Below are 22259 nucleotides of genomic sequence, written 5' to 3' on the forward strand. Positions count from 1 at the left end.
ATGGCAAGGCCTTGCCCTACTCACCTGCTATACTCCAGCCAAGGCTGGGCCCTGACACCTTTGAGGTGTTCCATTGCCTTGGTGGCAGCCATCTTGCTTCTTGGACCAAAAGCCCGCTGGATTAGGTGCACCTGCTTCACTGCTTCCTCCCATCCCACCACAGCTCTCACTGCTTCGGAGCTTCAGGACTGTTCCCCCACAAGTGTCCAGTAGGTAGCAACAGAGTCGGGCGCGAAACTGCTAAAGCTGCTGACAACTGAAAAGCCTTGTTTTGAGCTGGGAGAGAAGTATCTCTCTCTGTCTTTTTTTGTTCTGTTTTGTTTAAAGATTTTATTTGTTTATTTGAGAGAGACAGTGAGAGAGAGAGAGAGAAGGGTGTAAGCAGGGGGAGGGGCAGAGGGAGAAGCAGGCTCTCCACTGAGCACAGAGCCTGACATGGGGCTCGATTGCAGGACCCTGGGATCATTACCTGAGAGGAAGGCAGACGCTTATTGACTGAGCCACCCGGGCGCCCCAGGTATATCTCTCCTTAGAGGATTCCACACTGTAAGAAAGATAGGCTCTTTTATTTTTACTTTTTGTTTTAATACATTTCTGTTATTTTACTCTTTATATTTTTAATTTTTTCATAAAAATCACCTTGTCACCAGAGCATGCTAGTTCACTGTATTTGGTTTGAAATTCTGTACTTAAAAATTCTTTTTTTTAAAAAAAAGATTTTATTTATTTATTTGACAGAGAGAGACACAGAGAGAGAGAGGGAACACAAGCAGGGAGAGTGGGAGAGGGAGAAGCAGGCTTCCCACGGAGCAGAGAGCCCGATGTGGGGCTCGATCCCAGGACCCTGAGATCATGACCTGAGTCGAAGGCAGACGCTTAACGACTGAGCCACCCAAGCGCCCCTGTACTTAAAAATTCAGGTGTACTGGCTTCAGTTGTGTGTCCTTAGATCCATATTTATCTCTCTCTCTCTCTTTTTTAATATTCCAATAACAAGAGGACTTGAAACCTGTTTGGTGAGACAGATGATCAGATTTCATTCACTCTTGGGTAAAATTCTATATTACAACCTGTTTGTTCTGCTGTGAACCATGGATATTGTGTTCTAATTTTATCTTTTTTTTTTTCTAGTTTTATCTTCTACAGAAGTTCCTATCAAAGAGAACTTTGTTTATGTTATTAATGCTTCTTGGTGGGGTGGGGGGTGTGTGGAAATATTGACTGTGATTTCTGTGTGGTTCATATGATTCCTTCCTTCCTCTCTCCCCCCTCTCTTTTTCTCTCTTTCTTTCCTTCTTGAATTGTAAGCTTTTCATTATGGAAAATTTCAAATATATAAAAACTAATCTAACGAGTCTCTATATACCCATCATGCAACTTCAACAACTGTGAGCTTCTGCCCTGTTCTGCTTCTGCTCTGTTCTCTCTGTACCCCATCCGCTCCCACCACCACTAGATTAGTTTGAAGCAAATCTCACACATCATACCATTTGATCTATAAATAGTTCAGTATATCTGTAAAAAGGTATGTACTCTCTCTTTATTAAAAGAAAAAACCACACACACACCATTACAAGAAATAAATTCTTAGTATCATCAAATTTTATTCTATATTAAAATTTTTCCTCTTGCATTTTTTTAATAGCTGGCTTGTTTGAATAAGGATTCAAGGTCCATATGTTGCATTTGGTTGATTCATCACACAAATCTTTTCTAATCTGTAGCTTCTCCCTCCTCCTTTTTTCTCTCCCTGCAATTGATCTGTTGAAGAAACCGAGTCCTTTGTCCTGTAGAGTTTTCCACAAGAGTTTTGTGGATCTTGTAGATTATGTCAAGAATTTGAGAATCTAAGTGCTCCCTCCCTTGTACAACCTATCTGTTCTCTATATTTCCTGTAATTAGTCAGTGGGATCTTGAGACTCAGTGGGATTCAGATTGGAAATTTTACCAGGAAGGCTTCACAGGTGACATTTTGTCCTTCAATCAGGACACATCTCCTGTCTCTTTTCTTGCTAACATTGATCGGTGGGTTCTTATATTATGAGTCCATCTATTACAGAGCTCCGCATCAGCCTCTCACCTCATGATTTTTGCTGCCATTGATGATCATTGTCTAGACCCATTATTTCATTAGGTGATGTTCTTACTTGTTCTCTCGTTCCTCCTTCATTTAGTAGGCTTACTACCAGGAAGGAAAACCTTCCCTCATTCTTATTTGGTTTCCCTAAGGAAACCGTTTGCACAACCAGGGCAGGATAAATGATTGATTCTTCCCCCTTGTGTACCAGTTTTCAGAATAGTGAGTTAGTTGCTTCGCATCTCCTAAAGATAGCCAAAATGGTTTTTCTTTTTTAGAATCATTAGGGATAATCTAGCATATTTGGTGGGTTTTATTCCACGGCAGTCATTGTTATTTTCATTGTACAAATTTTTGTTTGTTTTGGCAATGAAAGTACATGAAACTGACATATCCTAAAGTTGAGAACTTGAAAAGAGGAGTTTTGAAAAAGTGAAACTTGCTTTAGGCGCATTTAAAAGTAGGGCCATGGAGTGAGAGTTGGTATGTCTCCTCAGTTTTCTTTCAAGTTAGTTAAAACTTGAGCCTGGATTCACCAAGGACAAACCTCGTATCCATTCTGAGATAATATCTGGTGAATAGTTTATTTATTTATTTTTTTAATAGCTTTAGACCTAGCTCTTTTGTGTCAAGCTTTGAGTTCGTATTGTTACAGGTGTGGGGATAGTACATCAATTTTTTTTTTCCTGCTGGGATTCATTTCCCTGGCCCACCACAATCCATTAAAAATCTGTTGAGCAGTGACCTTTACTTGACGCCATTCCAAAGATGGTGAAAACCACAGAGCATCAGGGGTTCTTTTTTTTTTTTTTAAAGATTTTATTTATTTATTTGACAGAGAGAGACACAGCGAGAGAGGGAACACAAGCAGGGGGAGTGGGAGAGGGAGAAGCAGGCTCCCCGCAGAGCAGGGAGCCCGATGTGGGGCTCGATCCCAGGACCCTGGGATCATGACCTGAGCTGAAGGCAGTCTCTTAACCAACTGAGCCACCCAGGTGCCCAGCATCAGAGGTTCTAAAGTTCTCATGAAAAGATCAGACTCGTATAACTGCTGAATATTTGAAAGTATTTTTGTGTATGATTGTTTCACATGACAAACTTCCTTAGGGAATACAGTTCATCAGCAGCACACAATCAATACTGTTTCCACTGAATTTTCTCATTAATAGCAGGAGATACGAGAAAGGAAAAAAAAAAAAAGAAAGTTGGAAGGTTAAATCCAGGTTGCAAAAGTTTGATTCTGGGGCCTGATATTTATAGCTAGATTGTTAAAAAGGTGAGGAAAACTCATTAATAGGCTGTAATAGCTTGCAAAAGTATTTTCTCACAACTGCCAGGGTGTCACATAGTTTACGAGGAACACTCCAAACATTAAAGACACCTTCCGTGTTTTTAGGAAATTACTTTTTCTCTTCCTTTTAATGATTGATGTAAATCTGGTCTCATTTTATTTTGGTCACTGACATGATAAAGATGTAATCTGTGGGTAGTTGAGCACAGGGAAGAATTCCCAAAGGAGGTGGTTCCCCAGGGGCTCCATCACCCACTGGCCCTGCTCTAACAGTTTCCTGTGGACTGGATTCCATGTGTCACAACCGTCTCCCCAGATGGCAAATGGATTCATTGGGTACCATCGCTTTGTTTCCTTTGCATCTCGATTTAAAGATGTGGCCCAAGTGTCATTGCTCTGCTCCACTTTCTATTGAGAAATAACTTCTTTCTGTCAAAGGTCAGTTAAATTGGAAGGAGTCTGATTCAAAAGGAATAACTCCTCACATTAAATGGGACATAAAAATATATTGCAAGAACAACTGAGCTTTAAGATAAAACTGAGAGAACAAAATGACTCCATCCTAAATGGAGGTAAAATGACTTTTATAGGCAGGGAACGCTCTTGTCCCTTAGTCCTCAAGTGCTCTAGTCTTAGGGTTCTCATCCCTTCCCCCACCCCTACCTTTGTCTGCAAATTGTCCCTCCAGGGCACTTCCACAGTGAGCAGTACATCTTTGCTGACATGCTGGGGCAAATCTGTGAGGAAACCACCTCATGCACCTCTCTCTACCTGGCTGCTATAAAGTTCCTTATGGGGCCAGGGTGCTTGGCTAGCTTGGCCGGAATTACCATCCATCTCTGTGTGTGTTCCCACAGTCTCCCTTCTCCCCGCCCACCTCTGTTGCCCTCCGGCACCTCTTCACTCTATAAGGTGCAGCCATCAGCTGTATGAAGAGGCAGAGTCATGGTAGGAGTGATGCAGGTTCTCTTTTCTAGAACATTCTAATGGATTTCTCTGTTGGGGCACCCATTTTGGAAAGTGTATCCCAATGAGGTTACACTATCCCCATTTGTTGCCAATTTGTACCTGATCACTCTCTTTGTTTTGCAACTGCACTTACTTGATAAGGAGACAGGCAGACAGACCTCTGTGGTTTGCACCTCGCGCTGTTTATTTTCCAGTCATCTTTGTTTTTATTCTGTGGAGGTGTAACAATGCTGGCGTTCGGGACCCAGTGAATCACCCCCAAAAGGAGGTAGGAATCACACAGAAGGCCATTTTACAATTGCAGTGGAGGTTACTCACTCTGTATGTGGGAAATCTAAAGAACAGAAAACACTTCAGAAAGAAAATGAGAGTAAAAACAGTTAAAGGTGCATGTGGAGTTGGGAAAAAAGACTCTTGTTGTCATAGCATTGTCTTGGTTTCCTTGACCTCTTGGAAAGGACAAGGGACCATATTGTAGAGAAGCTGAAAAACACTGTGTCTGAATGGTTACCTCCAAAGGAACCAGATAAATTTTTGGCTGCATAAACATTATGTTTACCAACCTACTACAGGACAGACTTAGTGGTGATGGTGACGGTTCTTGTGTGTGGATCCTCCTCACAGGGAGCAGCTCCGTTTCTCGTCTGTGCCACGTCTGGTACAACTGTGTTGGGAGCCTTTGATCCTCTGGATGAAATAGCAGACATCTGTGAGAGGCATGGCCTCTGGCTTCATGTGGACGTAAGTGCATTTGTATGTGTGCATCGGGTTAACTTTCTAGTCTATTTGCAGCTTTGGTGGGAAATCTTTTGTGTTCTCAGAAACTAGACGTGAGGTCCCCAGCTACTTTTATTTAAGTGTGTATTTCTAATTAAGGGAAATAAATCTGCTTTTTTCCATAAGGTAATAGAGAAGAAGATGCCAAGGCTTGATGTAAGTTTTGGTTTTGTTTTCCAGATTCCATTTTATTTCCTCTTCTCCCACGAACCATTCTCTTTGGTCCCTTGCATCTGCTGTCACTGAGGCAGCACGGGATGAGGGACACATTGAACTACAAAATCAAGAGACTTTGACTTTGGGCTCCAATCAGCCTCTTCTTCATTGCAACCTTAGCTGTTTGGGCTTTGGTTTCATTTATAAAGAGGGAAGAGGCTGATGTGGTCTGTAAAGTATCTTGTAGCTCTGCAATTACATGATTCCAATCAGCCGGCAAATGCAAACAGCTGCATTAATAATTGCATGCTCTCATTAAAGCAGGTTTTATCTGGATCCATCATAGATAATTTTTTTTTTAAAGATTTTATTTATTTATTTATTTGACAGAGAGAGACACAGCGAGAGAGGGAACACAAGCAGGGGGAGTGGGAGAGGGAGAAGCAGGCTTCCCACTGAGCAGGGAGTCCGATGCGGGGCTCGATCCCAGGACCCTGGGATCATGACCTGAGCCGAAGGCGGACGCTTAACGACTGAGCCACCCAGGCGCCCCGCATCATAGATAATTATTTGAGAGGGATTGGGATAACTTACATTCTTCATAATTTTCTGACTTAAAGAATTGGCTTTTTTTTTTTCTAACTAATTTTGTAAGTCCTGGGGTTGTTCATAATAAATTTTTTTCTTAATTAAAGGTAACTCTTTAAATTCTACTCATCCAGGGTTAAAAATCTGAATTCAGACAGTTATGAATGCTTGTTGAGCTTTTTGGGTTTTCTTTTTTCTTCTTCTTCTTCTTCTTTTTTTTTTTTTTTTGGTAAAACTAGGAGTTAATTAGTTTGATTCAATCCAGTAGAAGGGACGGTTTTGAACTTGCTGATGACACTGTAGGGAACTTTCTTCTGGTAAGTGAGTGATTCATAGCCTACTTGGCAGAAAAAGAAAGAATGCTATTTCTGACTTTTTGAACGGAAGGTAACAGCATTTGGGGGATATACCTACACATACTTTTATAGTTTGTATGATCTTAGGCTTTCAAAGCAAAGTGTCTTCATTACAGAGAGAATTTTTCAGCAGCTCAAGGCTTTCATTAAGCATATGCTAATGCTCGGTAAAAGCAGCCATGATATAAAGCTCAGTCGAGTTCCGGGCTCTATTAGTGTGCCAGTGGCAATCCTTCAGGTGGATTATTTGTGACTTTAAATGGGATTGTAGCATTTGTATCTGTTCACATTTCAACTTTTATCTTACTGATTTTTATAGACTTCGGAGCATAATAATACATTATGTCCTAAAAGATGATATGAAGTGACTACTTTGTGACTGTGGAAATAAGGGGGAAAAATCAAATCTATCAGCAGTTGTACTTAAAAATTCCATTCTCATAAAAGAAACATCAAATATGGATTATATAGTTTATGCAAAGCATTGCAAGTACAGCAGTTTCTAAATTGGGAGTGAGATTAAGAGACTTGAGAGAGGCTCAGAGAGAATTGTGACTTAGAAGTATGAATGAAAACCTCCCTAGATTTTTTAAAACAAACCTGAAAGTGGGATTTTTGAAGGAAACACTTTTATGAGGATATGTTTAAGCCACACAAATTATTCGATTTGCACATAGTAGGCATCTAGTAGTATTAGACAGAATTGGACAGCAGTTTATCTGACCTGGTTAAGAAATTAACTCTCACATTGAGACAATATTCACTCATGCTTTAATATGACAGGCTGGATATAAGGTAATATTACATTATATTGTTATTGTAATAACATTGAAACTGTTGATAAAATTTGATAAAGGAGCATGTAGCTTATCTTGAAGAAACTTCATACACCATGTATAGTTTATTAACCTTAAAGATAAAAATCAACAAAATTGCAGTAGTTACCTTGGCCTGTTTGAAATTTTCTAGAAAATATTTTAAAAATCCTTTAAAATATTAAAACTGGCATCTACTTTATTTATTTATTTTTTTAACTGTAATTATGGTTGCTCATCCTCCTGGGTGTTTCATAAAATCAAGTTGCCCTGCATATGTAACATATTTTATTCATTCTAAGATGCACTGATTTTGTTTACATTTTAACGGAGCTGAAGTTGGTATGCTGATGTCATTTTTTTTTTCTTTCTTTGTGGTACATAAAAAATGGTGACTCTTACATTGGATAGTGTCTTATGTTTGGTTAATTACAATGCTTCTTTACACAGCAGCATAAGGAAAACTTTAGTTTTCTCTTTCTCCAAGAGGGCAAATGTTACTTCAGCCTCTGCCTCAGACTAGAAAGTTCTGGCTGGTCTGGCTCTTCTCTGAGGCAGAGGCTGTGGCTGCTGCGAAGCCTGGCGCTCCCAGCAGAGCGTCCCGACGTGTCCCACCCACTCTTCGTTCCAAGTCCCAGGGGAGGTAGGAAACACTGTATTTAAAGTCAGGGGCTTTAGAAGCTGCCAGATCTCAATTCCACCCTTGCCTCCACTTCCCTGTGTGGATTGGTCTTACTATTAATTTCTTAACTAATGAATTAAAGAGAAAAATGTTAAGTAACATGGTAAGTGTGGTGCCCAACAGGTAGGCCTAGCTCCCTAAATGACAGCCCTCCCTGAGTTGAAAAACCTCGCTTCTTCAACAATTAGGTAATTGGTTTGCTGTTTTTGCAAGTTTGAGGGTTAGGAATTCAGAAAGGGAAGCAAATATAAGTAGGGCACTGCCTTCGGGGCTGTGGTTCTTCTCCCGTCAGCTCTTTCGAGGACTAAGTCTATGGAGGAACTGTTCCTGACCCTGCCAAGCCCCTCTAAACCGGGGAGCTAATGCCTCGAAAGAGTCGATGTGATTTTAAAACTTCCATGCACTAGGATTGGGAGCATTTGTTTATTTTGGGGGGGAAGAAGAGGAGGCAGAAGGTGGTGCAGGAGAAAGGAAGGTGTGTGAGTGTGGTGTGCGAGGCTCCTGAGCGCACCTCCTTCCATCACCTTCAGCTCCCCACACTGTATTCTACCATGGGGACCTAAGCTATGATGTTATCCTGAAGCAGGAACGGGCTTTGGCTCCCAAATCTAATACTTAATGCCTGTGAGACCTCGGACAAGTCACCTCCCACCTCTGAACCTTAATTTTTCCACTAAAAGTTTGAGGTAATAATGACTCCATTCCCAAGGCAACATTGTGTGGTTTTGATAACCATGGAGGCATTCAACAGAGCCCAAGCTGGTCCCCTCAAATTTCCTCACAGCTATCACCCTTCCTCGCCCTACAGATTAAAACTTAGAAATCTGTTCAATTGCAAGGACCAGCCTGACTTCCTTATTAGCCACGTTGATCCCCCTCTATTCCCTCCAGACTTCCTGACTGTGGGGCTTCCTTCCATTTCCTATTTTCAGCCATCTTGTCCTTTGTTCATAATGTATAAGTCTCCAGTGTACATCTTCCCAAAGTCCCGGGCTTCCTTTCTCTCACTCTTAGATTTTTGATTGGCAAAACCTTCTGAAAGCTGTTTGGCTGAACAGATCTAATTAATAGGATTCACCTAGGCCCTTCCTCGTTGGCCATGAGTTCCTGTGTATCCCTCTATCCACCCTGTCAAGCACGAGCCGCATTTATTATTCCGAAGGTCAGCCCTCAGCCCATGCCTCACTATCAACATTTATACGTTGTGTCTGGGAGAACGCCAGCCAGCGTTGCCAAGGATATTGTCTATTTTACTCTTCAATACGGAGAACAAACTGGTGGTTGCCACACAGGTGGGTTGGGGGGTGAGTGAAATAAGTGAAGGGGATGAAGAGGCACAAAATTCCTGTTATAAAATAAAGAAATCACAGAGATGAAAAGTACAGCATAAGGAAAATAGTCAATAATATTGTAATAACGACGTATGGTGACAGATGGTGACTACACTTATCTTGGTGAGCACGCAGTGATGTATAGAAGTGTCAAATTACTATGTCGTACCCTTGAAACTAATATATAACATTGCATAGCAGCTATGCTTCAGTGATGATACTGAAAGGTAAGAACAAAGGAGATTGTCTCTTTTAGATTCTAGATTAGAGAAGGCATGGACTGTGTCTTTTAAATCACTTTCTTGTCCACACACAAGCCAGCAGGTTCATATACCAATTTCTTTATGATGTGTGAATTTAAATCCTAAGGGTCACGGGAGGCCATCTATTGTGATGAGGCTCTCCTTGCCCGAGTGAGAGCCAGTGAGCAAAAATGTTTGGTGTGTACATTGCTTAACATCTGCTTAAAACAAAGTATGGACTAAGGCACATCAAGGTTGTCACTCAGAGTTTTCGATGTCAGTGGACTGGCCGACAAATAACATTGAAATAACATTGTTGTGATTATGTAAATATCTCAACAGGCTTCTTGGGGTGGCTCAGCTTTGATGTCGAGGAAGTACCGCAAACTTCTGCAGGGCATCCACAGGTAAATGTTGTTTGGGGGCCCAGCACCTCTTATTTAGGCAAGGGAACCTCTCTGGATCTTGCACACTTAAGCGACACGGTGAAAACACAGAGACAAAGTAACTGTTTTCCTTGAAAACTCCAAGCTACCCCAGAGGACTCAAACCAGCAATCCTGTTGAGAACTTGAATACTTGTGCTGCTAATGAAAGTATTCTTTCCTCCGGTAGAAGCACACCTTGTCCTTTTTCTTTTGCATAACAGAGCTGACTCCGTGGCCTGGAACCCCCACAAGATGCTGATGGCTGGAATTCAGTGCTGCGCTCTCCTGGTAAAAGACAAATCTGTGAGTTTTCCTCTTCTGGCCTTTGGGCTTCGAAAGGGGTTAAACTACTGTGTTTGCAGAGGCTCATTTTTGCTTACATTTTGGTGCTTTGGGACCGATAAAGATGAAGGTCTTTGGTAAATGTTGGTGGCATGGAAAGGAAAAATAAACAGACTCAGATAAAAAAAAAAATCTAGTGTTTCTGCTCAGGTGATTCTGTGGATTAGAATTCGGTATTATATAATCTCATTAGTTATAGCAAAATGGTCTCTCTTGCCCTCATTTGGATTATATTTTAAACCTCAGTTTTAAACATTGCCAAGATTTTGTTCTCCTTGATTAAGGCTGGGATTTAAGTTATCTTGAAACTTCTGCTTGCTGAGAAAGTGGAACAGATGTGTGTCATACATTAAATTGAATGCCTAATATGCTTAGCTAGGGCTTAACAGCGCATTTATACAGGAAGATGTTAGTTCAGGGCTGATCACCAAACACGGATTTATTAGCTTCTTTGGGAACATTGCGGGGAGTTTGGAAACCTGTCTGGATCATGGTGGGGCAAGTGGGAAGGAGTTGCTGAGTTTCTCCTGGCCACAGGTATAAACCCCATGTTTTTTTTCTGGGTAAAATAAGGATTCTTGTGGGAAGTGGCCCAGGCTGGGAAGTGCCACTTCATTCTTAGAAATGCCTCTTCAAGATATGTGTGCAGCATGTGGGTGATCTTTCTCAGCCATCTGTTTACATTTTTTTCTTAGGGGACTCCCTTTGCCAATGCTAAAGTCATTTTCTCTTTTTAAGGAATTTTATTTCAAATGAAAGCCATATTTAAAATTAAAACCTAGTCTTGCATGTGCAGATATTTACAACTCTCTTTAAAAATGAATTGTGACATTTGTATGTCAGAGCCCTTTGTGTTTTGAGATGTCCAAACAGAATACGGTAGGGGCCAAGGGCAGGCCTCCCAAACTGTACCCCAATGGCATATTGATTATTTTGAATGGAAGGTACTTGGGAATTAGCCAGTGCAAAGACACTGGGGCCCCCTGTGTCTTCCTGAAAGCAAGAAACAAATCTCCCTTATGAAAGGTACCCTCCCTGCAGTAAGAAGTAAGAAGACATCTTACCACCAGAGACGGGAACTTTAAAGCCAAGAAAGCTGTAGAAACAAACCTGTTACGTTTTTACTAATCCACTACCTCAGCCCAAATTCTGCTTAGAATTCCTTACTAATTAAAACTCCCAAACATCTGTTTTCTTTATCCTGTCCATTCCTCACAAATTTATTGTCTCACTGTCTGAAATGTATAAAAACAGCCGTGGTCCTTTGTTTGAGTCTCAATCTCATTATTTGGCCTCCATGTGCACATCATAAAACTTTTTTTTTTTTCCTGTTAATCTGTCTTCATGTAAATTTAATTCTTAGTCCAGCTAGAGGAACCTAGGACAAAAAAAATTTCTTCCTCCCCTTCAGGATCCATCAGAAACTATGAACAGATTCTGCACTTAGAGATAGAGACACTTTCGTAAATATGAATTGATTCCCTAATATTTTATGAGGTTGGCTATTGTTGGCTATATACAATTCCATTTCACTTTTTTGCATTTAACTCTTTAAGTTATGACTTCACTTTATAATGGAAAGGTAGTTTAAGATTACTGTATCATTGTGAACCAAGGAACATCCTCAGGTTACCCGTACTTACATATTTAGGACATGACAGAGTTAGGAATAAACCCAGGTTTTCCCTTGCTCTAGATATAAGAACAAAAATATGTCAAGCATCCCTTATGTGCCAAGCGTTCTACATCTGCCTTCTCAGTCGGCTGATCTGAATGACATCCTTATCTGTTGGTGTGATGCTCTCAGAAGTAGAAAATTCAGACCCCAAATTTTATGACTACTCTTTTAAATAATGTTCTAGCTTTTATACGTTTTTCTTGTCAAATGATATTTGAGTGATTTAGCCAAGAATTGATTTGCATTTATGTACTTGAGGCAATTCAAAATTTTCTAGATCATCTAACTCTATTACAGGGCTGATAATTTTATTTTATATTTTTAAAGAATTTATTCCCGGATCTCAATAAAAACAACACCCATGTCGACTCACATGGTAGGAATTAAGAAGTTAGGAAAATTGCATGCATTGTGCAAAGGATTGAACACTTTTACCATTTTTTTTAAAATAAAAGATTATTTTTAAATTAACTGGAATGGAGAGCTGAACCATGAGAGATGAGATATGACAATCAGCTTAAGAAGTTTTGCATTGGCAATCTTCTATCTCTTTTGTACCTATTTTCTGCCTCTGTTCTCTTTCATACTCATTCATTCATCATTCGAGCAACACTAACTGACTTCCTGTGTAGGCCAGGTGCTGTGCTAATTCTGGGCTTATGAAACAGAAACATTCCCTGTAGTCAAAGAGCTCATAATCTTACAGAGGAGACAATGAACAAAATGTTCCTATTTAATTCTTTATTATTTTGATAAGTGGTCCGAGGAATGTGTTAGATGCTGTTGATCATGTATTCTATAGCCATTCCAACCTCCTTCCTTTCTCCCTCCTGATACCCATCTAACCAGGCTCCCTCACACTGGGAACCACCATATGACAGTTGTGGTCAGTACGTTATAGAGGAAATGTGAGGAGGCTCTTGAGAAAGGTTTTCCTTGCAGCTAGGGGTGATACACATAAGAGGAGAGCATTCTTTCCCTTACTTCTATCTTGAATGCTGTTGATTCAGAGCATGATACATGGAGCTCTGATAGCCACCTAGCAACCATAGATGATGTCCCTAAATCAAAAGGTGAATGCGCACAGAATGGCAGAGCAGAAAGGGGACAAGTTGTGGTCTTGAATAATGATTTTGAAATGTTTCATGAATCCTGGAAGTGATACTTGCAAACATTTTGTTAGGGGTCATTAAATGTCATTATTGCTGAAGCCACTTCCATTGGGTAATCTGTCTCTTGCAGCCAAATGCACTCCTATCTGATACAGAACAGAGTGTGGTACTCAGAGAATATATGGCAGGGGGACCTGGGATGTTTTGGGTGGAAGAAACAGAACATACACAGTTTTTAAGAAAGGAAGGTCCTTTTCGTTTTGTTTTATTTTAATTTTTTTTAAAGATTTTATTTATTTGAGAGAGAGAGAGAGAGAGCAACTGAGCAGGGGTGGGGAGGGGCAGAGGGACAAGCAGACTGTCCGATGAGTGCAGAGCCCAACACGGGGTTCAATCCCAGGACCCTGAGATGATGACCTGAGCCGAAGTCAGATGCTTCATTGACTCAGACACCCAGGTGCCCCAGGAAGATCCTTTTGATTTTAGAAACTGAAAAAAGTCCATTGTAGCTGAAGCACAGAGAATAATGCTAAGACTGACACGAGACAAGGCAGTGGATATAACATGTAGAGTCTTCAACCATTTTAATGATTTTAGACTTGATCTTCAGAACAAAGAAAGAATTTTAAAACCAGGGAGTAATCTGAAAAGATTTTCATTTAAGACAAAGAATTGGAGGTGGACAAGAATGGATGCATGGATAAGAAGAAGCTTGCAGTATCCAAGCAAGAGTTGATGGCAGGGGAGATGGAAAAATGTGATGAAATTCAAGATTTACTTTACCAATCCACTGGACAGGGCTGAATTACCAGTTATATGTGGGAGATGAGGAAGAAGCAAGTGTCATAGTTGACTATCTGCTTATTGATACGGCAACTGAGTGAATGTTCCTGTGTGGGCAGATGGAAATTGCTGGAGGAGGAGAAGATTTGAGAGTGAAATATCTTGATTTTAGCATTGGCTACATTAAATTTGGGATTCCTATGAAGTTTTCAAGTGAAAGCAGTTGACATGTAAATCCAGAGCTAGGAAAAGGGGTCTGGCCTGGAAAAGTATATTGGGAATGGCTGACATGTAGATGTTCTCCAAGGTCCCTGAAGTGGAATGGATTGCCTTGGGAGGACCTCAGGAGTGAGAAGAAAAGCGGGTATAGAACTTAGTCCTGAGGAGCTTCAGAGTCTGTGAAAGCTGAGGTCGGAACGGCTGGGGAGATAGAAGGAAGATCAGGAAAGAGCATCACTAATGAAATACTCTTTGAGGGTTGAGTATTATGAGGAGTGTGCATGACCGTCACCCTTTGTGTTGAAGCTGAAATGTCACCTCCTTAAGGAAGAGATCCCAGACTCTCCAGCTGGACTCGCATCTCCCCATTATTCTTTCTCAGACCCTGTGCCCTTCCTGTAAGTGCGCATCATGATTTGTAATTATGATTTCCCATGTATTCTCTTCTTTCTAGAACATAATCTGTTTGAAGATAGGGACTATGCCATCATATTTGCCGCTGTATCTGCAGTGCTTAGCAAGGATTCACTGAACAAGGACAAAATTAAAATCCACTGAAAAATTTAATGCTTTAATGAATGAAAAAGCCTCAGAAATATTTGCCATCATGTCAGCAATTACTAGCAGTTCCCAGTTTCTTCCCTTTCCCAAATTATTCCTTTTGAGAGCTCTGAGATAACAATGATGAAAATTGCAATTGATGAGTTTTATTGCCGCGGTCCTAACACAAGGTTTGAGCGTGCCTCCAGCGGTAATTGATGAATAGCAGTTTTAATTTGGACTTACTTCTCCAGTTAATGGAAGGGGTAACTCTAGTTAAAAGAAAGCAAATTACTTAGTGAATATACTTCTGTTAGGGGAAAAACTAATTCCCTAATTTGTACCCTCAAAGCCCTGACGTTCACAATGCTGTTTTCCTGATTGACCAGCTGTGGTGTTTGTATTTTGAATGCCCTGTATTAGTAAAGAAGACTACTTCCAAAACCAAGCCGAGCTGCTCCTCTCAGAGCCGTCTATGCATCATAGGGACAAAAAGAAAATCAGACATTAAAAAAAAAACAACTGTGATTATAAATAGGTTGACTTCAGATGTAAATGCTGGCACTACATGGCTGTTTTGGATCAAACACAATTTTGATGCTTTGATCTAAAGGAAAAGGCAATATATCCTAAGAATCAGTTGCATAGATGGGGAAAATCTCAATATTGGCTTTTTGATTTTTAGTGGGACTTTTTAGTTAAAAAAAAAAACAAAAAAAAAACCTAACAGATATATGAGAATGAGAAACATGTTCATCAGATGACTTTTTGAGTATAGATTTTTCCTCTCCATTTCTACTGACCATTATCACCCGATATTAACTCACAGGCACTTCCAGTTTTACTGAACAATTTCACTGAACGATTTTTTTTTTTTTAGGAAGACTATGTTGATCTTGTGGATTTTTTTATTATGTCCGTTTTTATATGTTTATTTCAGAAGTTATTCAGATGCATCATAGATGAATCAGAAAATTCAGATATGGAGAAAAATGAAAAAACAGTGACAGGATACGATACTTGAAGATGCCCTTTTATGCATTTTCTTCTGCACATATACATTTAAGTGTATACATATGCACATACCTAATCTAAAAAAATTATAACATATTTTGCTTTTAGCATGCTCTTTTTGTTTACCCAAATGCTTTTTGTTTAGCTAATATGCATTCTGTACATTTTTTTAAAGATTTTATTTGTTTATTTATTTGTCAGAGAGAAGGAACACAAGCAGGGGGAGTGGGAGAGGGAGAAGCAGGCTCCCCGCTGAGCAAGGAGCCCAATCTGGGGCTCCATCCCAGGACTCCAGGATCATGATCTGAGCCGAAGGCAGATGCTTAACCGACTGAGCCACTCAGGCATCCCATTCTATACATTTTTATTAGCTGTGTTGTAGTCTGTCATTTTGACATATTATAATTAACTTTACCATCTTGTTAATCCTGACCCATTAAGTTGTTTTAGGATATGTGCTGCCGAAGCAAGCACTCAATTAGGTTGTTTTAATGTTTGACCATTAGAGATTTGGCTGCCATGTTTGAGGCTGAATCTTCATGTATATCCTATATTCTTTCCTTATAATAAATTCCTAGACATAGAAGAGCTATGATCATCTTTCATGATGCTTTTTATACTTAATTCCTAATTTTCCTTGTAAAATACCTCTTACATGGGGTGCCTGGGTGACTCAGTGGGTTAAGAGTCCGACTCTTGATTTCAGCTCAGGTCATGATCTCAGGGTCGTGAGATTGAGCCCCACGTCGGGATCCATGCTCAGTGGGGAGTCTGCTTGGGATTCTCTCTCTCCCTCTCCCTCTGCCCCTCTCCCTGCTCACCCTCTCCCTCTCTCTCTTACATAAATAAGTAAATCTTAAAATACTGTTTACCTTCTCCCTAGCAAAGTATGTATGTGTGTTAAATCTTTGACAATCACAGGAGTTTTTAGCTTTGTCAATTTAGTAGGCAAGATGTCTATACACCCACATTTACAGACACACACATAAACATTTTCCTTCTAATTTTATCTATTGACATTGCTCCTTCTGAGGGATCTTCTTTAGACAGAGGTATTGACATGCGACTTGGCTAGGTTTCAAATGTGAGGTCAATAAGCTTGCAATTCTTTTCTTCATTCTAGAGGAGGATCAGAATGTAGTCCGAGTTATTCTTTAGGAGAAGGAGTAGTGGGAAGAAGAGGATAGGAAATTCATTCAACACATTCACCAAAGGTATACTATGGGCCAGGTCCTGTAATGCAAAGCAAACACGAGAAAAGGGAGCATGATATCATCTCTCAATATGGTCCCCCAGGAGAAGGCAGAGAGTTTTCAGCCCCATTTATATTTTTATTCTGAGTGGTAACTGATACTGCAAATCACAATTACTGTATGCCATTAAAAAAATTGTGCAAGGAAAGAAAGAAGGGAAAGTAGATTTATCAGAGAAACTAGAACACACTGTGCCTGCTTTTGTGAGGATTTTTTTTTTAGCTCTTATTTTTCTTCATGGAGTTCCTATGGAAGTGCTATTGGGCGGTTTGAAAATACTGAACAATCTGATCATCAAAGAAATTCTTTTTTTTTTCATGCCAGAGAACACTCACACTTCCCCTGTACACCGATATTATAAGTTTCTGTGGAATGACAGCCTCCTAGATAATGTGGCAGAAAAAGGGGAAGGTAGGTGTTTAAAACTGATTAGAAAAAAGAAGCATTTCACTTGTAGGAGAGACATCAATCTCCTGTGCTTGATGCTGCCAAAATTATTCTCTGTGTCTTGGGTGTTCTTGCATGAACAGAGAGAAGTTTTAGAATTTTCAGCAAGGTTGAGATTGCATAAGACTGGCAGAATTCATCAAATTCATGGTTGGTAAATAGCCCTTTCCTTTTTAAATTCTTGGTGTTTTTTTTTAATTGTAATAAACCAAAGTTGATTTTCTTTTCAGGAAGCTTTTGGAAATGTGTGCATATGCGTGTATATATGTGTGCATCACATAAAAAATAAAAAAAGACCCTCACGTAGTGTTATCCGTCATGACAAACACTGTTTTCAGGTCTGCTTTCCTTCTCCATGACGTAAAGGGATATAATAATGTGAGAGTTGAACATATTCAAAATCCATTATGTCTTTCTCCACCAAACAGACCGGTAATAGTGGGTTTGGGGGTTTCTGTGTTGGTACTGAAATTGTCATTAATTTTAACAAAGGATTTGCACTTTGTTTTAGGTCTATGCTCCATATAGCCTAATATATTAATTCCTCTGTGAACTGTGGCTCCAACAGATGAATTAATTGCATAACTGTGGTTGTACTACCTGAATTCGATCAGTAGTTACCTACATGTCATAAATGGGGTACGTCCCAAATGCAGACCCTAGTCCATGGTTCTTGGAATCATGTATATGGCAGACTGAGCTGCTAGAGAGCAGAAGGGCTCTTACTCATTGCTGTAGTCCCATCACTTAGTACAGAGCCTCACACTCGATGCTAGGTGAAATGTGTCCCGGAGTTCACTTACTTTGGGTCTTTTTCCAATACCGTCAAATGGTCGAGTGTTTTAAATCTGTTGCCTGCAGTATGAAGTAGCATGCCCCTGATCATCACAGCCTGATCTCTTTCAAATCTTAAAAAGTGTCCTTCCTGCCAGTATGTTGGAATTTTGACAGGGTGTAGAAATTGTTTGTCTTAGCCATATGGTTTGACATATCCATTACCTCCTCACGTCCCATTTCATGTTGGCTCTTAAAAAAAGTCTTTACTCTAAACTGTGCCAACATTTGGCCTTTTATCTACATGCCTCAGAGACCAATAATAAATCAGTGACTCATGCTTTCTTTTTTCAGAAACCATATTGTCTTTCCCCTAGGACTTATTTTCGTTTTAGTGTCTAATGGTGCTGTTCTTTATTGGCGACTGGACAAGCGGAAGAGACACTTGCTTTTCTAAGGGTCCCTGGGTCCTCTCTTGACCCTTTCTAATGGACAGAATAACATTCACAATCTGCCAGTTTGCTGGTCCTGTTTGTAATATTGGATCCAGTATCTTGGCCAACAGCTTCCCAATTTCATCCTTGAGTTCCTTCAAATTTTTGGGTGACTGCCACCTGGTCCTACTGATTAAGCTACATTAATTTCGTCAGTTTGACTTAGATGAGTTGGGGTATTGCCCACTATGTGATTTAATATCTTCTGCCTGTCTATTTCTGGAGAACCCTTAGAGTGTGGGAATCTCTCTGATATCTTTCCAGGTAAAGAATTCATTCTTCATGGCAGCCATCCCATTTCAGTAGGGGACCCCAACCTTTGCCTCTCTGCCAATCATCACAGAAGACTTCAGATTTGCAAAGAAATGATGAAAAAGAAAAAAAAAAATGAAATTCTACCTTTGTGTCCTAGCACTTGAAAATACCCCAGAAGGAGGATTCTACTTACAGAATGATTTTTTTTTTCCTGCCCTAACTGAAAACCAAAAACTGATTAGGGTCTCATAATCTGGGAGAATTACATAAGCTAAAATCTATGAAAAATGAGAAACATAGGGTAAGGGCATAAAAGGAAACCTGGAATGAAACTAATGGAAAAATTCCTGCCATAATTAGCATGCTACACCTGCCTCAGGTGGATAAAAGTTGGTTTTCGCATTTTTATAGGATTCCAAGCATCTGCCTTTTTTTTTTTTTTTGCCCTTTATTTTACTATGAACTCATTGCAAAAGGATTTCTCTTCTATTCCCACTCTCTGATATGATGCTGGAGGCCCTTTTGGCTTCTTGGAATAAATTGTTCTATTTGCTTTCCTTTGTACAATTCTAGTTGTCATATATGTTGTTTTCCAAGGAAGATATCTAAAAACATACCTGACATTCCTAATTGGGCTTTCCAGCTTTGTTGTTTCAAGGACAAAAACTTTCAGGGAGTTAATTTTTTTCTGGGTTTTTCTTCCATATGATTCAAAGTGTCAATATGAGTCCCTGTGAAGAGAATGATTCTTGATTTTGTAGACTCAGACGTGGTAAATGTAGATTTATTTTATATAGGCTTTTAGTAATTGTACTTAAATCCTAAGTTGTAGGAAAACTGTTAATGGCATATAATAAAGAAATAAATTGTAGGCTAAATAGAAAAGTGAAAACTCTATAAAATAGTCACAGGATCTTTAAAGTCAAGGTGTGTATGACTCGTGTGCAAGCACTTACGCATGTACATTCACACAGCAAACATACCTGCCCTTAAGCCATCATGAAACCGATGGGAAATTATAATTTAGGGAGTTTTATTAATTGCAAAAAGTTAATTGCAATACCTTCTCTGGTAGTTCATTCTGAGAGTTTTTGGGGGAGTTTGGAAGATGTTGGACTTTTTTTCAATGAATTGTTATGAAATAGAAGAAAAATACAAAAGTGTGCATAAAATGTAAATAAACAGCTTAGTTTACTGTTATAAAAAGAATAATCAAGTAGTTCTCATACAGATTCAAACAAAGAACATAACCAGAAACCCAGAAATCCGCCATAGGCTCTTTCCTGTTACTGTATTTTTTGCTTTTCTTTTTAGTTTTGCTCTGCAATGTGGATTCTTAAATAACATAGTTTACTTTTGCCTTTCTGAAGGAATTGTGCAGTATACACACACACACACACACACGCATATACACACATATATTTGGTTTGGCATCGTTGCTGTTGTTGCTCAGATTTACCTCATGTCTGTGAGATTCATCTATGTTTCGGCACAATCTGATGATTATTCGTTTTCTCTGTTTTATACTATTCCAAATGATTATAACACAATTTGTTCATCCTTTTTACTGTTGATGGACATTTGGGTTATACCTGTTTGGGGATTTTACAAAAACTGGCTATGAACCTTCTTCTGCACATATCTTCATTGCTTGCTACATCTCTGAGGCTCCATCTCGTCTAATTTTCCTTTTTCTTGAAGACCATATTTAGGAATTTCTTAGTGGATCAAAAGGTGGCATATTCTGTTAGACTTTGTTTCTTTGAAAATGTCTTTATTTCATTTTTTCTGGAGCTAGAACTCTGTCAGTAATTTTCTTTTACACTTTAATATCTTTTTTTTCCTTTTGTGTGTTAGAAAGTTAACTGTCCTTTTTTTTCCAGTTTATTTTTTTTTTATTTTTTTTTTAAAGATTTTATTTATTTATTTGACAGAGAGAGACACAGCGAGAGAGGGAACACAAGCAGGGGGAGTGGGAGAGGGAGAAGCAGGCTCCCCGCAGAGCAGGGAGCCCGATGCGGGACTCGATCCTGGGACCCTGGGATCATGACCTGAGCCGAAGGCAGTCGCTTAACCAACTGAGCCACCCAGGCGCCCCTCCAGTTTATTTTTTAAAGTAATCTCTACACCCCACGTGGGGCTTGAACTCATGACCCAGAGGTCAAGAGTCATATGCTCTTCCGACTGAGAAGCCAGGCGCCCCTGTCATTTTTTTAATGACAAAATTACTTTTTATTTTGGCTTCCTTTAAGGTTTTCAAGCTTTCTTTAAGTTTCTGCTGTTTATCTATGGTATTGTAAACATGTATTTTGTTGGGTTTATCTTGAGTTTTGAAAACTATCCACTTAATTATCAACTCTGCCTCCTTCTCTCTTTTTCTGACACTCCAATTAAATGTATATTAGACCTTCTCACTGTTTCTTGTGTTTCTTTTTTTTTTTAAGATTTTATTTTAAATAATCTCTACACGCAATGTGGGGCTTGAACCCACAACCCTGAGATCAAGAATCACAGTCTCCACCGACTGAGCCAGCCTTAGAACTCCTGTTTCTTCTGTTTCTTACTGTATTTTGTGTGTTTCCTAATTGTGTCTTTGCATGCTTTGTTATGGATAGTTTTGATGACCTATCTTAAAATTCATGAATTCTGCCTTCAGCTATATCTAAACTGCTGTTAAAGCCATCCCTTCAATGTTTACTTTGTTATTGTCTTTCCGGTTCTATTATTTTAATTGAATCTTTTTTCATGTACGTAGTGCCTCTAGGTTCTTGTTGACATTTGTAAGATCAGCCTTTATCTCCATGAACATGGTAAACATAGGTTTACAATCTACTTCTGTCAACTCTGATATCTAAATTCCCTCGAGTGCTATTCCTATTGATTCTTGCATCTGTGGTTCCTGGCTCTCATATTGTCTAGAGAGACCCCTTATGATTTTTGGTGGTTTACTGAATATTTTGTTTGAGAAATTATCTTTAGGAATAATTTACACAGAATGGAGTTATTTTTCCAGAGAGAGGATTTTATTTTCCTTCTTCTGGGCATCTGGGACAATTAGCAGTCTAGGATGAAGGCTTGACATTTTCCTGGATCTCCAGAGTATAGGCTGTACCACCATTTCAGGTTGGAGACCTTTGAATCCTAAACAAGAGAAAGAATGCTTACCACCCTCAGTGACGCTAAGCGCCTGAGCTGTTTCCTGAAGTACTTAAAGTGTCCGTGCGTGAGATCGGATGGTGATGTAAGGTGTCCCCACACACGGGGTGGTCACAGTTTCTGTTCCCTCACCTCTCACCCATCTGGCTCCTGCCTTAGCTGTCCTCCCTCAGACTGAAAATGTCCCTGGGGTAGAGACATTTCTGGCTGACCTTCTGGAGCTCCATTCCTCTCCTTGGACCTCCCAGGAGTTTATTCTTGTCTTGTGCAGCTCTGTGATGTTTTTCATTAGATGCAGTTTTTATGTTCTGTTTCAAGCATCTTCTGTTTTCTACAGCAGGAGCATTTCCAATTTATCTAGTCCTTTATTACTAGAATTGATATATACTAGGCTTTAGCTTTTTTAATTTATTTTTTATTTTTTAAAAGATTTTATTTATTTTTGAGAGAGAGAGGGTGTGTGAGTGAGGGAAGGAGCAGA

General features: G+C 39.6%; 1 protein-coding gene across 2 annotated transcripts in view; it reads left to right on the forward strand.

The window, feature by feature from the left end:
* The window catches only part of GADL1 (glutamate decarboxylase like 1), a 161713-nt gene that overhangs the window by 44530 nt on the left and 94924 nt on the right, over positions 1-22259 (forward strand). For both annotated transcript variants that reach the window (XM_034993301.1, XM_034993292.1), the window contains exons 9-11: positions 4962-5078; positions 9627-9691; positions 9933-10014. In XM_034993301.1, the coding sequence (XP_034849192.1) occupies positions 4962-5078; positions 9627-9691; positions 9933-10014 (264 nt within the window). The remainder of the gene's footprint in view (positions 1-4961; positions 5079-9626; positions 9692-9932; positions 10015-22259) is intronic.

Source organism: Mirounga leonina, unplaced genomic scaffold (genome assembly GCF_011800145.1).
Source record: "Mirounga leonina isolate KUSES-001 unplaced genomic scaffold, KU_Mleo_1.0 Mir_115, whole genome shotgun sequence".
Taxonomy (NCBI): Eukaryota; Metazoa; Chordata; class Mammalia; order Carnivora; family Phocidae; genus Mirounga; species Mirounga leonina.